Raw genomic sequence first — 18,636 nt, forward strand, 5'->3', positions numbered from 1 at the left:
TTTTTTTTAAATCTTGGATTATTTTGACACAATCCATGCTTGTTTCTGGGAAACCTCTGAATGCTCTGTCTGCGAGAGACAAACGGTGTGCTACAGGCTAAAAAAAGAGGTTTAAGAAGGTTTGAGATCACTCAGGATGACAGATCCATCATGAGTTGCAAAAGGAAACCTAAAATGTCTGGGGTGTTCACTTCATCGTTGAAACAGACTCATCCCCCTATTTAGGTTATAAACATTAGCGGCTATCCTCTGTCAGGCATTACTGGCTGAGAAAGGCTCACTGTCCTTGAGGAGCTCATAGTTGAATGGGGGATATGGACAAGTAAATATGAGAAAAGAATCTCAAGAGATATAATAGATGTAGGTGGGGAGAGGCAGGCATCATAAATTAGGGCCTGGAGAGGGAGAGAGGCCTATGAAAAAGTGATTGTTAGACCAAGTCTCGATGGCAGAAAACTGCCACACAGAGAAGCAGTTACAAAAGCATCATAGCAAAGAGAAGCCGAAGGCCAAAGATGGGAAAGATTATTGTGAAAAGCACAGGCTTTGGAGTCTTCTAACCTGGATTCAAGTTTGGCTATAATGTTTGTCGCCCACCCTCTGTTATTCATACGTTGAAATCCTATCCCCCTGTGTGATGATATTGGAGGTGGGCCTTTGGGAGGTAACTAGGTCCTGAGGGTGGAACCCTCTTGAATTGGATTAGTTCCCTTATAAAAGAAATTCCAGGGGCATTTGGGTGGCTCAGCTGGTTGAGCGGCCGACTTCAGCTCAGGTCATGGTTTGTGAGTTTGAACCCTGCATGGACCTCTCTGGTGTCAGCACAGGGCCCACTTAGGATCCTCTGTCCCCCTCTGTCTCTGTCCCTCCCCAGCTTGTGCTCTCTCTCTCCCTCAAGAATAAATAAGGCGTGTTTTGTTTTGTTTTGTTGAAATAGAGACTCCAGAGAGATTCCATGCCGCATTCTCCATTTGAGGACACAAAGAAGATGGCCAGCTGTGTTCCATGAAGCAGGTCCTCACCAGACACTGAATCTGCTAGCACCTTGACCGTGGACCTCTGTCTCAGCCTCCAGAACTATGAGAAATAAATCTGGTATTAACCCACCCCATCTGTGGTATTGTTACAGCAGCCCAAATGCACTAAGACAAGTTTCCATTATGTAATATCAGGCAAGTTTCTTTCTAATGTTCAATTTTCTCTTTAGGAACATGGGGATAATGTCAACAACAATCTTAAGAGACGTTCATGAGAATGCATGTGAAGTGCTAAGCAGGGCTCCTAGAATATTGTCAATATGCGATAGGTGATGCTACTATTACCTCTGGAGCATTCAGCAGCAAGGGGAGATGTTAGGAAAACATACATACCAGGCCGTACAGTACTTATGTATTTATGTTTTCACTCATTCACTCACTTATTTGCTCACAGCCACAACGTAGAAATAATAATTGCTCTTTGGAAATGCGCTCAGTTCAGTCATGGAGAAGCCATGGAGTAAAATCTAAAGAACTTTGCACAGTAGACTTCCAAGGAAATAGAATAAAACTCGACTTTTCTCAGTTATCCTGAGACCTGATGAGTCAACTGGAATATCGTCAACATGTGATAGATGATGCAACTATTACTGTCTGGAGCATTAGGCAATGAATAGAGATTACTACATGCGTTGTACATGTATGCTGTAGAAAATTCTATCAGACATTCTAAGAAGTAAAAGAGAAGATGGAGTGCTCTACTTTCAATAATCTTGTAATTTAGTGCTCTGCAGTCAAAGGTATGGAGAAAGTAAAATAAGCTAATGTGGTAGGGAGTGAATGGTGAAGTGTGGGAGAACAGAGTGGCAGAGGGCCAAGTTAGATAAAGCAATCCAAGAAAGCTTGGACTTGAATTTACTAAAAAGGGAGTACCATATGATAATCAGGGGAAGAACGTTCCAGAATGAAGCAATAGCAAATACTTTGGCCCTTAGAGGAGAATGAATGATGCTTGTGAAAAATGGAGAGTGGTGTACCTAAAAGTTCTTTGGATCACTGAATTACCTGGGAGCCCTTAAATCTACCCATGCCTGGGCCCCACCCATCACTATGCTGAACTAGTTGGTGTGGGGTAGGCTGCAGGCATCTGTATTTTTTTTTTTTCAACGTTTATTTTATTTTATTTTTTTGGGACAGAGAGAGACAGAGCATGAACGGGGGAGGGGCAGAGAGAGAGGGAGACACAGAATCGGAAACAGGCTCCAGGCTCTGAGCCATCAGCCCAGAGCCCGACACGGGGCTCGAACTCACGGACCGCGAGATCGTGACCTGGCTGAAGTCGGACGCTTAACCGACTGCGCCACCCAGGCGCCCCAGGCATCTGTATTTTTAAAAACCTCCATAGGTGATTGTAAGGTTCAGGCGGGGTGAGAAGTACTGGCCGAGATGGTGAGTCCAGAGAAGGTAGTAGGAGTTGGGTTAGCGAGGGCAGACTGAGGTCTAATCACATAGGCTTCTGAGGATGCTGTGGTTAAAGTTTGTGTTTCATTCTGCAAGGGATGGCAAATCACTGATCATGAGGGTTCAAACATAGGCATGACATGATCTAACTTAGTTTTTAAAAGGAGTCCTGTAGATACTGCCTGAAAAACATGGATGGCAGCAGAATGAAGGAAATACCAGAAAAACAGCAAAAGCAGTTAAATGCATACATAAACTACAGTGACACGGCAGATACAAATTACCAATGATGGTTGCCCAACTAAGGTCTACCAGTGAAATACATCCATTAGTATACATCATATAGCACTTATTGAACTTGGCCAAATAGTCAATTGAGCTGGTATTTACCTTTCTGTTTCTACCTTAACCTTTATGTTTGTCCTTAACATGGGCAATTGTATACAGTTGTTCTCAGCCCTTTGCTCATTAAAATAATATGCCCATTAAAAAAACATGGATGCCATCTTCACTCCAGATACTATAATTTATGAATCTGGGGATTGGACCTGGCCACTGGGAATTTTTAAAAGCTCCTCAAGTGATTTTAATCTATAGAGAGCAATAAAAACCACTGAATTAAATGAACAATCCATTATTGGGAACAGATGTGTTAAAGTTGGCCTAAGATTCTGATTGGCTCCTACTTTATGGGTTTAGCAGAACAGAGTCAGAGAGTCTTCATGTCCAGGAAATGGAGCTGGACACAGTGAATCCAGGGTAAATATTATGATTGAGAGTCACCACGTTGAAATGGGAAATGGAGTAGGAGATGGGGTTTACTTGGCCTGAGTATAGAAGAAGCGTTGGGGCGTGAGATAAGGCTGCTCAGTATTTATTATTTATTCTAGAATAAAAAGGCAGAGGTGGGGATCCCCAGCTTTGTATTTTGCTTTCAATGCAGAATATCCCTACAGGTTTTTAATCTTTCCTACAAGTCTTAAGACTTCCTATACTTGACAACTGTTGTCAAATCCAGGAATAATTAAAAAGCTGCAGTCAAGGGGCGCCTGGGTGGCTCAGTCAGTTAAGCATCTGACTCTTGATTTGGGATCAGGTCATGATCTGGTCCATGGATTTGAGCCCCGCATTGGGCTTTGTGCTGACAGTGTTGAGCCTGTTTAGGATTCTCTCTCTCTCTCTCTCTCTCTCTCTCTCTCTCTCTCTCTCTCTCTCTTTCTCTCTCTTGCCTCCTGCCCCTCCCCCACTCACCATCTCGCTCTCTCAAAATAAATAAGCATTAGAAAAAATAAAAGTAAATAAAAAGCTGCAGTTAAAGTTACTGGCAATTTGTAGCCATTCTAAACGTGAAGAGAATATGTGATTAAGCTTTCCTGAGTGTGTGAGACTCTGATTTTGAGCTAAGGCGCCCCCTTTAGAATGGTTTGTATATGGTAGGACCTGGAAGCTGGGAGGTGATCTGAACCACCCTGCAGAGTCTCTTCTGGAGGAGAGGAAGTATGACTCTTTCTAAAGCAAATACTTACTGAGAGTTTACTATATATAAAGCTGAGACAAAGTAAATAAGGGGTTCTGTTACTGGATGTGCAAGTCAAACAATTTAAATTATAAGTTCTATTTTAACTTGTATTTTATATCTATAATGTATTACTTGTACTTTTTAGTATTTGAAAACACCAAAAAATAGACTGCTTTGAAAACAGTTGTTGGACTTACCCTTTATGAATGAGAATGGCTATTGCTCCTTTTGATGCTGGATTAATGAGATTTTAGTGCCTATTACTTAGGTGTCAATCTTAAATATTCGTGAACTCGAAATCAGTTATAAAGTAACATACTCATAGGGTTCATAGGGTTCTTTAAATGTCATAGTAAGACAGCATTTCTTTTACCTTCACATAGTTGTACTCTAAGAGAATAAACTGTCCATCAGGAGATACCGAATAATCGTTTATGGAATGTTCAAATTCATCCTGTCAAACAGATAGAAAAAAGAACAATTGAACAGCTTCATTTAACAGTCATTATTGAGTAATTACTATGTACAAGGTATGGTTCTAGACATGTGGCTCATGCCTTGGGAGCTCCCAGAAATGGCACATCCCCCCGACACAAATGATCATTGTGCAAGGTGTATGGTGATCAGGGTTAGAGAACCAGAGAGGGAAGGATTAATTCCAACCAACAAAAGACCACCATGAGGGTAGGGATCAGGAAAAGAGAGAGAAATTTCCCAGTAGGGGGAAGAGCATGAGCAAAACACCAGATGTGTGAAAGGGCATGCGTATTAAGAGACTATCCAGAGATTAGGCATAACCTGAACACAGTATAGGGTACATCAGAAAATATATAAGGTGGGAGGATGTAAAATTCAAAAAATAGCTTGGACTGAAATATAAAAAGTGGAACTATAAATGACTTTTTGCACATGGATGTGATAGAATCTTATCTGTCTTTACAAAGATGCTCTGGTTGACACGGTAGCTGACATAAGATGAGTAGGGTTGCATCAGCCCTAGACTTGGGCAATGCAATGGTCTCATCTGCAGAATGGAGATAGGGACACAAGCCACAAGCTAGAATACTCACTCACACAGATTAAAAAGGCCTTGAACCAGGACTCTACAGTGGAAACAGAAATCTAAGGGGTACTTGACATTGCAGAGGGAGAAATGATAGGGTTCGTTGAATAGCTAAATATGGGGGCGGGGTCACACAGGAATCAAAGAGATTTCTGAGGATTTAAAGAGTAGAATTTCATTTTCTAGCCTAAGTGACTCAGAGGAGAGCATTACGTACCAAGATGGGGAACTCAGGAAGAGGAATAGGGTGCTTTCAGTTTGCTGGGAGAGTCAAGGGGAAATAACTAGTTTAACTTGGGATACTGAATTTAAAATACCTTGAGGCCATGGGTGGACAGGAGCAAGCAAGCTACTAGAAATAGGATTTCGATCTTGGCAGGAGGTTAGTGTTGAAGGTGTGCATTCAAGAGTCAAGGTGAAAAGGAGAGCCCTGATGCTGCGGAAGTGTATGAAGTTCACAGAAGGAGAGCATGCCAAGTGGGGACAGAGGCCAGCAAGTGAAGACAGAGCCCTGAGGGGCACTTACACTGAGGAGTATGGGCAGAGGAGGAAGAATCGTCAAGGGAGACTAAAAAGTAGCCAAGGCAGGGAGCATTCCAAGAAGAAGAGAAAGATCCACTGTGCCATATGCTGCAGAGAGAGTTCAACAGATGAGAAATGATAGTACTCATGATTTGAAAGGTTATGAAAAAAAAATCCCCAGAATTTATCCTTAAAGTAGGAATGAATTATGCGATTAAACATACAAATGTACTGTTCTCCAAGAAAATGGAGCTGTTTCCATATTCAGCATTGAATAGCAAGATATTATTATCTTGTTTGTAGAGATAATCGTGATCTAAAGAAAGAAAATGGTCAGATCAGTATTTCAAGTTATGATTAAATATCTTCATCAGCTAAAAATTATCCAGTAAAAACTTAATGTTTACATTCACACAAGTACTCAATAAACACTTGTAAGTCAGAGAAACATTAAATGATGGATATTACACTAGTAAGCATCCATTTCCCCATCGTTACTGTCAAGGTTTCAATTCACTTTTAACTTTTTATAGTATGTATCAAAGAAATACTAAGGTTTTATTTCTCTTTGCACGCTTAAGGAGAAAAAAAAAACAAACAAAACAACTCTCCTATGTGGTTTAACCAAACAAGGATATCTTCTCAGGGCCACAAAAGTGCCCCACAACCTAACTAGAATGAGCACAAGCATAAAAATCTGTCCCCTCCCAAAAAAAGTCCTTACCTGAAACCCACCGCAAGGAGTAGGATTTCACCCTAAAAGTATTTTTTAAATAATCACTTAGAGTGTAAGTTCTGCGACTGTCAGCTGCAGCATCATCTGTTGGTTGAAAAAAAGAGCCAAATGTTCAGTAAGATGGAATAACCTAACTTTTGGATAAAATAAACAAATGGATCACTGTAATATACACTGGTCACAATATACAGGAATACACTCACAAAATGGAAAACACATTCTGAAAGACTTCAGGCTGGGTGAATGCACTTAACTGTTAAAGTGTATACGATTGGTGTACCTCCCCGAGCTATGTTAGTGCCTATATTAGCGAGCTTCCCTATGAGGTCTAGATCCGCAAAATCCAATGGAAATATAACTTAAGTACATTTTCTAGTAACCATATTTAAAGATTTTAAGGTGAAAATAATTTCAGCAGCATATTTTATTTACCCCAAATATTCAAAATATTATCATTTCAACATGCAATCAATATTTAAATTTTATTAATGAGATCCTTCACATTCTTCTTTTTTATACTACTTCTTTGAAACCGGCATGTCGTCTATGATTACAGCATATCCCAGGCTGACTAGGCACACTCCTGGTCAGTAGCTACATGTGGCTGCACAGTAGATGGGCACAAGGCCGGACTGTCCTTCTTTGAGGCTTTGAAGGTTCACTTCCAAGCTCTCTTGCTTTGCACAGACCTTTAAGACCTGCTGAGCACCCAATTCAGTGACCTTTGTTTCTATCATCTTTCCTTGAACTTGGGGGAGGTTTTTATGAAACCCTCTCTTGGATTCTGTGATACCTCCTCGCTTCTCCTTCTCAGTCTCTAACCTTTATTTTTCCATCTCCTCCTTGACTCTATTTTTCTTCATTGACCTCAAAGGCATAAATGCCCTGATGTTCAATCTTCAGCTTTTTGCTCTTCTCTTTCTACATTTCTCCTTCCAGAGGACTCTGGAGAATGGGACTTCCTGGGCTTCAGGCATATTTCCCATTTAAATACATAACAACACCTGTACTCACTACCTTAGTCTTCCACACCCTAAACTCACATTTCCAGTGCTGTGTGGGGCCTTCTTAGTGACTTGTCCCATGCTAACCCCAGACCTACCTTGTATAAGATAATTGTCTTCCTTCGAAAATAATTTTCCCTAGGGAATGTGTGTGTGTGGTTTTAGATTCTGTTACTGGAGACCCCACTTCAAAGTCTGAAAATCATTTGTGATGTCTCTCTCTTACCATCACCTGCATCCTATTAACCCTGTTGATTCTTCCTGTGAAATCTTTCTTCCAGGTATCCTGCCCTGAATTTTTCCCAGTCCAATTCTTCCACTGCACCACTTCTGGCATGGTTTTCCCAAAATCCACTTTCATCCTGGTGACTTTTTCTTCAAAAGCCTTCACGGATTCCCCAATGCCCACAGGAAGATTCCAACTCCTTAGCCTGGCACTCGTGACCTCCACGGTCTGGCATGAGACTCTCCAGGGTCATTTCTACCCACTCCGTGCATTAAGCCTCTAACCTCGTCATGCTGATTGCCTACTGAACCCAGTAAACCTTCTTTGGCTTTTCTGACTTTGCCCCTTCTCCTGAGCCTCCTCCCTACAACATCTCCAACTATTTCCCAGGCTGGCACAGTCCTCCACCTGCCAACGCCCTCCTCTCTCATCAAGACTTCAGTGCTGTCTCCTCTGACTTTTGCCCCAACACTACTCATTTAATAACTTCTGCTGATAACAATTTTTCCATGCCTACCAGTGTTGTAGACTTAGCGAGGCCATGTATTTGTTGAAGACATGGCTTTGGGTTTTTGTTTTTCATCAACCTTAGTACCTAGCACAGTTCTATACCGTAGTAGGCACATGTAGGATATCATTCTACAAGCCTAACAAATCCAGTGTAATGCTCCTTCCCCAACCACAGAGCCTCCAGTGATGACAGAGTTTTTCCATATTCTCTGTTCTTTCCACATACATGCAAACATAAGTCAGTCACAAAAGCAGCCACCATCATAACTTTCCTATACCTCTTCTTACTCTTTTGGGGACTGAAAAGCCAGTAGCAGCTTCTCATGTTATTTTTTTTTTTTAAGTCTGTGGAAAGGCAATTCTCTTACACGAAATGCTCTTTTAAAAGATGTTCTTAAGACTTTATTTGGATCTTCTTAAGATTTTATTTATTTGGATCTTATCTGATAACATTGCCTTGTTTCTGCATACAAAACTTTCAGTTTCAATACTTAAACTTTATTACTTCATTGATATTTTTAAGCCTAGTTTGCTAAATACGTTAAAGATTTTTTAAAATGTTTTTTTTCAATTCAGTCTTGCATTTCACCCCTGAAAATTAGCAGAGATATAGCAAATGGGTAAAACCAGTGCTTGGACATGCCAACTTTCAAACAGGAAGTAAAGCCTTGTGTTACAGAAAATATTTGAAACTCATATTGGATTGCAAAACCACAATCTATAGATTTATTCACTAAATACCCTGAATTGTTTGTATTCAACTTATCATTCTCTGACACATCAAATAGCTATAAAGCAAGTACTATTTGAAAATACCATTGAGGATATATACCCTATCGGGAGCTATTAGTTTAAAATGGACACAAAAGACATTCCAAAGTTAGTACAGCTCAAGGTATAAACAGTTATAGACATTCACAGTCCTATATTACCCGCTGATATCTAGGTAGACCTATTGCTATAGAACAATTTACACACACACACACACACACACACACACACACACACACACGTTTACAGTGGAGAACACTGAATGTTTGTGTCTTCTAAAATGCACATGTTGAAATCCTAACTCCCAATGTGGTGGTATTAGGAGATGGGGCTTTTGAGAGGTGATTAGGTCATGGGGGTAGAGCTCTCATGAATGAAATTAGTGCCCCTATAAAAATGACTCCAGAGTGCTCTCTTGCCGCTTCTCCCACATTTCCACACAGGAAACAGACCCTCACTAGACACCAGAGACTTAATCTGCCATTGCCTTGGACTTCTCAGCCTCCAAAACTATGAGAAATAAGTATTTGTTGTGTAAGACACCCAGTCTATGGTATTTTTGTTAATGCAGCCCAAACAACCTAAGATATATATATATATATATATATATATATATATATATATATATATACATATATATATGTGTGTGTATATATATATATATACATATATATATATGTGTATATATATATATACACACACACATATATATATATATATATATATATATATATATATATATATAATAAAACAGACGTATCAACATAGAGCATCTTTCACTGACTCTTGACTTTGTGAGAAGAGAATTGACTGAGTACTTATAACAGACTACATACAATGTTATCTTATCTCACAGAATGGTATCTGTCCTGGCTTTTTAGGATAACATGCTTAAATCTGGAATATTAAAATTATTGAGCAAAATTCCCTGTGATGTCACCTGCCCCCCAGGGTGTTATTCTTCACATTCATGATGGATGACTCACTGAGCACTCACCTCTCTCCTGTCTCAGACAATGCTGAGCTCATTCTCTCATCAGGCCATAGCTTTCCCATCTCTACCATGTTTGGGCTCCTTTTTGCTCACAATGGGCCCAGTATGATTTTAATCCATCTGCTGATGTTCCAAATATCAACACTGATGCCATACTTCTGCTATGGCCCAGGACATATGTGAAGGGCCAGGCTTCCCTTGGTTTATGTTAGGCTCACTCAGTCACTTTACCATGACCCTGCGAGCTGCCTTCTATATCCTGGCTACCCAGTCCCAGAACAGCCCTGCTAAACTGGAGCAAATAGAGCCACAAATGTTCCTTGTTTTTTGCCTTGCCATTTGATAAGCAGTGCACATTGGAAGATACTTTTGAAACATCTAGATAAGCGAGTTCTGTAAGGCATGAGTGCCAAGTCCAAGTTTTGACCTTTAGCAAGTTCATAATTTGTTGCCAAGTTACAACCTATTCTGTCAAATGCTTACAGGACACGCTCATGTTTCTTTTCCCTTGTCTACTTGCTCACTCACAGGGCACTGCTGTGGCAACAGATGAAGCTCTTTGGCTGCTTGTGTGGTTTTCCTGGTGGGCCTGGGACATGCCGTTCACTTGACTTATCAGTTCAAATCATCGTGCTAGCCAAGCAAAGCGGCTAATCATATGTTACCCATCAGCTTATAGAGAAACTCTTAGATTCATGTCTTGTTTAATTTAAAAATCAAAATCAAGGTTAGCAAGTTTAGATTTTACTTTCTTGGTGAGAACAACTATTAGGTTGAACCAAATGAAAATGTCACTCTTATCAGTCAAAAATGACAAAATAGCGGTAAAGTGATTCAACCTAACAGTAAATTCTCATCAAAGTGTGTGGTATCTTAATGAAGTCTTGCAGTAGGATCAAAATCATTTCAGAATGAAAGTATTTCCAAAATGGTAAGATCCATGTGAGAAAGTAGTTTAGTTCCATGGAATAGACTTGCTTTGACCAATCATTACCTTCTGATTACAGAATATTTTGAATATTTTATATTTATGAATAATAAACTTTCTGTCTGTATTAGACTGTGATGTGAATATTTCTACTTCACAAAGACAAACTGTTTTGGTAAATAAGTGGCTAATGCAATGCAACTAAAAAGAAATGTGCTCTTCACGGATCATAAACTCATTAAGTTGTTAAAACACAGGAAAAAGATATCTGGTTATGGAGTTCTTGTGTTCCATATGGTAATCAGTTAACATTTTGTATTGATGCTAAAGAAATAAAATGAGTGTTACTTTAGAATTTGCCACAGCAAAATAGCAGCCCTGACATAGGGACAGAGGAAGCAAAATCAAGAAGCAGAAGAAGAAATTGACTGGAAGGCCCTTCAGACCCTGTATTATCCAGTAGCATATGCAGGCTACCACCCATCTGAATAAATCCAACAAATACCAATAAAGTGTTGGATCCCTGGTGGCTTTGAAATCAGAGAGCTTGGATGCCAGCCTAGGTCCAATTCTTGCACTGAGGTGTTGGGAAAATTACTGAATCTTTCAAGACCTCAACTTGTTAATCTATTAGAAAACAAGAATATACCATTATATAGCTCATGGGGAGGTGCCGTGATTAAATGAGATAACGTATACAAAATGCTTAGCTTAGGATTTAGAATTTAGGGATCCCTCCAGATGTGCTACACTATTGTGTGTGTGTGTGTGTGTGTGTGTGTGTGTGTGTTTATATAAATTATATATAAAATTTATTGTCAAGTTAGCTAACATACAGTGTGTACAGTGTGCTCTTGATTTTGGGGGTAGATTCCCGTGATTCATCGCTTACATATAACACCAGTGCTCATCCCAACAAGTGCCCTCCTCAATGCCCATCACGCATTCCCCCCCCATCAACCCTCAATTTGTTCTCTCTATTTAAGAGTCTCTTAGAGTATGCTACACTATTTATTGTGTTGTTTTGTTTCAAGCATGTGTTAGGCAACAAGGACACAAACACAAATAGAGGAGTCTTTCCTCTCAAGTACCTTGCAGTAGTGCAGAGATTAGGACTTTATCTGCAGTAAAATAATAGTTACAGTAATAAGTTTCATTATGTTCATATCCCAAATGATCCTAGTAAGACAGCCTAAGAGCGACACATTGAGAAAACATCTAGGATAGCACAATCTAATTATTTGCGTAGTGCTAGTGAACATCACTTTCTCCCTTTAACATGTCTCATGCCATCCCTAGCATCCATAGTGGGAGTCAGCACTTTACAGCAGGGAGGAAAAACACTCAGCTTGGTGACTTGGAGAATTTTTGAAGCGTGATGTTTCTCTGATTACTAAACACAAGAAGCATTAGACTATCATCACGATTGCCAGATTCACTTCATAAGAGAAACATCCCAGGTACACCAAGTGATATCTGATAAATGCATGACCACTGAGCTGGAGCCTGTAGAACCTGGGAGTATACCCTCCACGCATTTACTGTAAGATCAGAGTGTCAAATGACCAAAGTTTTGTTAGGCATATAATCACTGTATGTTCAAAAGTCTGCTCTGAAAGGCCAACCAAATGTCACAATTCATATTTTCCAGAATAGCAAAAGTTTGGGATAAAGGGAACAACTTAGTAGGAGGCTGTCTGTCATAACTCCAGCCTCACCTCCTCCCCCCCCCCCCCCACCTCCCATATCATTTCTCTCTATCTGCACTGGCCTCCTGGCTGTGGACAGATTCAGTCCACTACCGCCTCAAGGACTTTGAATTTGTGGTACACTCTGCCTGGAATGTTCCTATCCTCAAATATCCCCAAGACTTCCTTCCTCACCCCCCACAGGTCTTTATTTAAGACCTGACCTCCCACCCCCTTCACGGCCTTCTCTATGGGCCTTCTTGCTTATTTATTTTCCTTCACAATGACACCATCTACCATATCATATGTTTTACTTATCTTGTTTACTCTCTGCCTTATTTGACTGAATGTTAACTCCATAGGGGCACTGATTTTGTTGTGTTTGGTTTTGTTTACTATCACATCACCACAAGCCTAGAACAGTGCCTGGCATATAATAGACTGTCCCTAAGTATTTGTTGAATGAATACAAACACAGTACAAACGGACAATACAAACATAGTAACACGGTTTCAAATACCAGCACAGTGAACTCCAAGTGACAGTGGGAGCGACAGTGGGAGCACGAAGTGCAGTGCACTTGGCCAGATGGGTCTAGTTAGTAGGTTGGCCAGTAGGAGAAGAGGAAGGACTTCCTTTTTCTTGTTGATCCTGTCGGTATGCGCCCAGAAGTAGCACCTGGTCCAGCCTCTAGCACCTTTGGAATGCCCAGTCCTGCCTCATTGTGGCTCCCCATGGTGCCAGAAGTAGCTGGGTGCCTTACACCCATTAGAGCCCTCTTCTGTGTCCTTCTTCTTCCTCTTTGTTTCCAACCCCTAAAGATGGCACATTCTTGCAGCTACTGTCTCTGGGTTACTTCAGAATTTCTCTTTTGCTCTTTAATCTGTGCAACCAATTTTCATATTAAATCTCGCTGCTGAAACACTGAGTGCAATTTCTGTGTTTTTCATGCCATTGGATTTTTACAATATAAGGACTAACACATTTTACCTTTAAAATAAGGTCTTGATAGTCTCTAAGAATCCAATATCTAGGCCTGGCAACTTCTTAAGGGGCCAGATGGTAAATATTTCAGGCTTTGTGGGTCAGGCCTCTTTGTTGCAACTACTTGAGTCTGCCTGTAGCCTGAAAGCAGCCACAGACAACACGTAAACAAATGGATGTGGCTGTGCTCCAATAAAACTTTATTTATAAAAACAGGTGGCCAGACTTAGCTTTCCTTTGACCACACTGTGTATACATTCCTCAAAACTGTAAGCAACAACAACAACAACAAAAAAAAACAAAACTGCTCCCAAGATCAGTTTTGAAATACAGATATTGAACTGAAACTCTAATTGCCTTGAAACAATAAGAATATCAGCATAAGACTCCAATATATATGCAGAAAAGTGACAGGAGGCAGAATATTCATGCCTCAAAATTCGGGTCAAGATGAAGGTATTTATAGCCACTGGCAAATAAGTGCAAGGCCAGAGGACTTCCTGATCTAAACCCAGTCTGCACTGGGTTTACTCACTCTGCCTTCACCCCAGGAAGCCCACACAGGAAACCTGCACTAAACAGGGCATCAGGGCTGCTTTATTCCTTTTTGAAATGAAAAGTGATTCATTCATTCATTCATTCATTCATTCATTTTCATAGTCACTTCCTCTTCTCTTGTTAGGACCCTTCTGGGAATAAACACTGGCACAATAATAGCCAAAATTCATATTTATAGATAAAGGCTTTTACGCCCACGATGTTGACTGACATTAAACCAGTGTAATTCCAGGTGACAAGAAACAACTGAAAGGTGGAAATGTATAAATTATATGGATAAATGACTCACAGGCCCATGAAACACGCAGCTATTTTAGCAAAGAGCTGGTTTCTCTTGAGAAATACTCAAAAGTAGTTGCAGTCAGATATCAACAGAAGGTGTTGGAGAACATCAGCATTTGGTGAGGCTGAAAGCTCTAATACTGAATTGCTGACAAATTTTCCAGAAAGATTTATGGGTATAATCAACAAGGCCACTCTGTGATAAGTGTTTGTCTTCCAGGATATAAGGAAAAATGATCACCAGAAAACAAAACTGCCACAGACATTCCCCTTCCCAGCATTCTGTGAGACAAGTGTTAGTATTATAGCACCTGCCCCTGGGATTGTTAAAAGAACATACGAGTTAAAAATACATAAAGAATAATAACTACAAATGTTTACAGAGTTACTCCAGTGTGCTGGGCTATTCTAGGCATCATACATTTAATAACTTATTCTCATATCAGCTTTATAGGTAAGGAAACTGAGGTGAAGACAGGCATAGATAGTAAGTGGATTCAAGTCCCATGGCTACTAAGTGCCGAAGCTACACTGAACTAGGCAATATGGCTCTGAAGCCTATGGTTATTACCACCCTTCTAAACACCTTAAATATTTGGGAGGGTGGTCGCATATGGTAGATTCTATGCTGGCAGTTTTTGTGAATTGGTATAGATGGATACATTAGACTTTATGGAAGTGTTCAAATTCAACGTTTGCATTGAATCCAGATAGATAGGTTGGTAATATCATTTGGACTTGAGGAGTTGGTAGGTTGCGTTAGAACATAATTTGTCCTAGTGCTCCAAAGTCAAAGGGGTGCCAATTCTTTCTGAAAACCCCAGAATTTTCTCTACGGACTGTTACTAAAAGTGGAAACTTTGTGACTTCCTGGAAAGGAGGTCATACCACCGTCATTCATTCTTGCCTGGTGCATCCAGAAACTCATTATCTTTTCCCTGAACTCATAAAAAGGAATCAGAAAACTAGGAACTTAACAAGTTTCTTTTCTTCCTTTCTTTTCATGTTCCCTAGATTTAGAATATAACACAACCCCAAATAAATCAGGTCCTGCAGTACCCATTTTCAAAAGAATATGGATTTATCCAATGAAAAGATCCAACAATTCTTCCTTTATAGCAAAAGCTACTCTAAGGGGCCTCTTCCCCACGATGCTTCCCACTTCTGTGCTATGCCCCTCCTACCACCCCTCCACCGACCCTTTCCTCAGCACTTGGAGGAAGAAGCCAGCCCGCCCTGTGTCTCCGGTCCTTGCCTTCTTTATCCCGAGGGACTTTGTTTTCACCTCTTCTCCCTCAGCATCTCCACGGTCTTTTCAGTGGTTACTTCTGCCCTGTCCTTAAGCATGCACAGGATGTAGCCATCATAAAAAATATTTACCTGACCTTGCAGCTATCTCTTTATTTCTCTCCCTGTATTTATTAGCAAACGTCTCAAGTAATCCACACGGGTGGCCTTCATTTTCTCACTGTCCCTCCTCATGCCTCTGGATCTGTCCCTTACTACTTACATGGCACTCATTTCTCCCTCCTCGTCTTCCTTGGTGCTTATTTTCTGCACCTGATGTTTTTCCAGCTAATCAAGTAATTTTACACCATTATTTAAATATGTAATCTGAACAGTCTTGTCTTAACTAGACTATAAGTAAGCTGGAAGGATTATTTTATCTTCATCAAACAGCTGCTAGCACTGTACTCTACAAATGGATGGCTTGACTCCATATTTATGAATGTAAGTATTTTAATCAGAATTAGAGCAACATTAAAATGTTAATCAAAAAATATGTTTTTTGCATGAGCTTCAAGATGATTCCTTCAATTCGCCAAATATTTGCCAGGCTGTACTGAGCTGAAACATGTTCCCCCTAAAATCATGTCCACCTGGAACCTCAGAATGTAACTATTTGGAAATAGGGTCTTTGCAGATGCAGTTAGTTGAAATGAGGTCGTACTAGATGAGGGCAGGCCCTAAATCCAATGACTGGTGTCCTTATAAGAAGGCCATGTGAAGACATATTATTGCTGACCTGGAAGACGGAGAGGACCATGTGGAGACGGATGGAAGAAGGCCATGTGAAGATGCAAGCAGAAATCAGAGTGATCTAGCTACAAGCCAGGGAACACCAATGGCTGCCAATAACCACCGGAAGCAGGAGAAAGACAAAGGAGACTTCTTCCCATGAGCCTTCAGAGTGAGCATGGCCCTACTGACACCTTGCTTTCAGACATCTAGACTTCATAACCATAAGATGATAAGTTTCTGTTGTTTTAAGTCATGCACCTTGTGCTAATTTGTTACGGCAGCCCTCAGAAACTAATACAAACATGCTGTTCCTTGATGTCATGGGCACTAGAGACATAAGAGTGAACAAAACATGAAAAACTCTTACTCCCAAGAAGCTTACATTCAAATGGGGGGACATAGGAACAAATAGTAAGTACATAATGCCATATGCCATATGTGAGGTGGTGATAGGTGCCACATTGAAAATAAAGCAGGTAAGGGGAAATGGAGGGTCAGGTTTGGGGAGAGGACTGTGTTCAGTAATTTGGTGAGGGTAGGCCCCAGGGATAAAGTGGCATTTTAGCAGAGACCTAAACGAAGTGAGGGGATAAGCAACAGACAGTCCTGGGGAAGAAGAATCCTGGCAAAAATATCTGCAAATACAGAACCTCTGAGGACAGGTACTTAAATGATGAGGAGGGAACAGGGGAGGAACTCACAGAGGCAGTGAGGCTCAGATCACATAGGCTCTCTGGCCATCCAGATTTCCAGTGTTTACTCTGAAAGATGGAGACTCATCCAACTGGTCTGAACAGAGGAGAATGTGATCAGGCCTCTGTTTAAAAATGGTCACTGTATCAGTTTTCTATTGGTGGATAACAAATGACACAAACATAGTGGCTTAATACAACACCCGTGTATTAGCTCAAGGTTCTGTGGGTCAAATTCCAGCCTGGCATAGCTGGATTCCCTGCCCATGGTCTAGCAAAGCAGAGATCCAGGCGTTAGCCAGGCTGAGCCCTCATCTGGAGGCTTTCGGGGAGAGAGGGGAGGAAGCTGCTTCCAAGATCATGCAGGTTGTTGGCAGAATTCAGTTTTGCATGGGTGTAGGAGTGATGTCACTGTTTCCTTGCTGGCTCTCAGCCAAGGATTGCTCTCACCTCGTAGAGTCCTCTCACATCCCTTGTCACGTGGGCCCTCCAAATCAGCAATGGCGTGAAAAATCCTTTTTGTGCCTCAAACCTCCGACTATCCCTTCTGTGAACAGCCAGAAAAACTCTGCCTTTTTTTTTTTTTTTTTTTAAGGGCTCATATGATCAGGTCAGGCCCACCTAGGTAATCTCCCTCTCTTGAAGTGGACCGTGCCACAGAACAACCTAATCGCCAGAATTAAATCCATCGTAATGTATCTCAGAGGCTAGTGCATGGGAGAAGGGAGGAAATTTAAGGAGTCATTTTAGAGTTCTGCCTACCACAGTCACCTTATCTGTTGTGATGAAAATGCACTGTAGAAAAGTTAAAGAAAAAGAAATAGGAAGATTTTTTGGTAAAAATTCAGGTGAAAGGTGATGGCATTGTGGACCAGGGTGGTGGCAGTGGAGGTGGTGAGGTACGGTCAAATTCTGAAAGAACATGATAGAAGTGACAGGATTTGCTAACCAATTGGAGGTTGAATATAAGTGGGTCTGTGGAGTGGAAACTGGATGGATTTTGGCCTCGGCAACTGGAGAAACGGAATTGCTATCTGCCGAGAAGAGGTGCACTAAGGGAGGAACAGGTTTAGGGGGAGTTCAGGGAAATGTTGCTTTCAGATGCCAATAACATCCAAATGGAGATGCCTGCTCATACATATGTACACAGAGGTCCCAAAAGACATCTGGTCTGGCAATTGGGGCATGTCAGGTTACAGATGGTATTTAAGGCCATGAGAGTGTATGAAATCACCTAGTGGGAGGGAGGGAGGGAGGAAGGAAGGAAGGAAGGGAGTTCCAGGATGGAGCCCTGGTTGGTCAAGGGTTAGAAGTCAGACAGGAAGAGAAACTTCTAAGGAGAATGGAGGGGGCATGTGGTGAAGTAGAAGGAACACACCAGGAGAAGAGTGGAAACCCAGGGGGAGGTGGAAAAGGATGATTAACTGATAGGACAGTGAGACACAGATAGAGAACAGGGCTCTGCTGTTAGCAGCACACAGGTTAGAGACCTTGAGGAGAACTGAGCTGTGTTAGTGGTGGAGAAAGGGTAAGCCTTGTTGCAGTGGGTTTAAGACAGCGTGGGGAGAGGAACTGTAGACAGAGATAACACAAAGCTGTTTGAGGAGTTTTGTGGTAAAGAGAGCAGGGAAAGGGAAAGGGCTGGTGGCGGGGGGAGTGGGGGGAAGGGCTGGTGATTGGCAGGGATGTGGGATCCAGA

At 41.1% G+C, this 18,636-nt stretch overlaps 1 protein-coding gene across 2 annotated transcripts in view; it reads right to left on the reverse strand.

The window, feature by feature from the left end:
* The window catches only part of DPP4 (dipeptidyl peptidase 4), a 109,910-nt gene that overhangs the window by 50,751 nt on the left and 40,523 nt on the right, over positions 1-18,636 (reverse strand). For both annotated transcript variants that reach the window (XM_045480008.1, XM_045480007.1), the window contains 3 exons: positions 6,267-6,362; positions 5,767-5,858; positions 4,331-4,411 (listed from right to left, as the gene is read on the reverse strand). In XM_045480008.1, coding sequence (XP_045335964.1) covers positions 4,331-4,411; positions 5,767-5,858; positions 6,267-6,362 — 269 coding nt within the window. The remainder of the gene's footprint in view (positions 1-4,330; positions 4,412-5,766; positions 5,859-6,266; positions 6,363-18,636) is intronic.

The sequence above is a fragment of the Leopardus geoffroyi genome, chromosome C1, assembly GCF_018350155.1.
Source record: "Leopardus geoffroyi isolate Oge1 chromosome C1, O.geoffroyi_Oge1_pat1.0, whole genome shotgun sequence".
NCBI lineage: Eukaryota > Metazoa > Chordata > Mammalia > Carnivora > Felidae > Leopardus > Leopardus geoffroyi.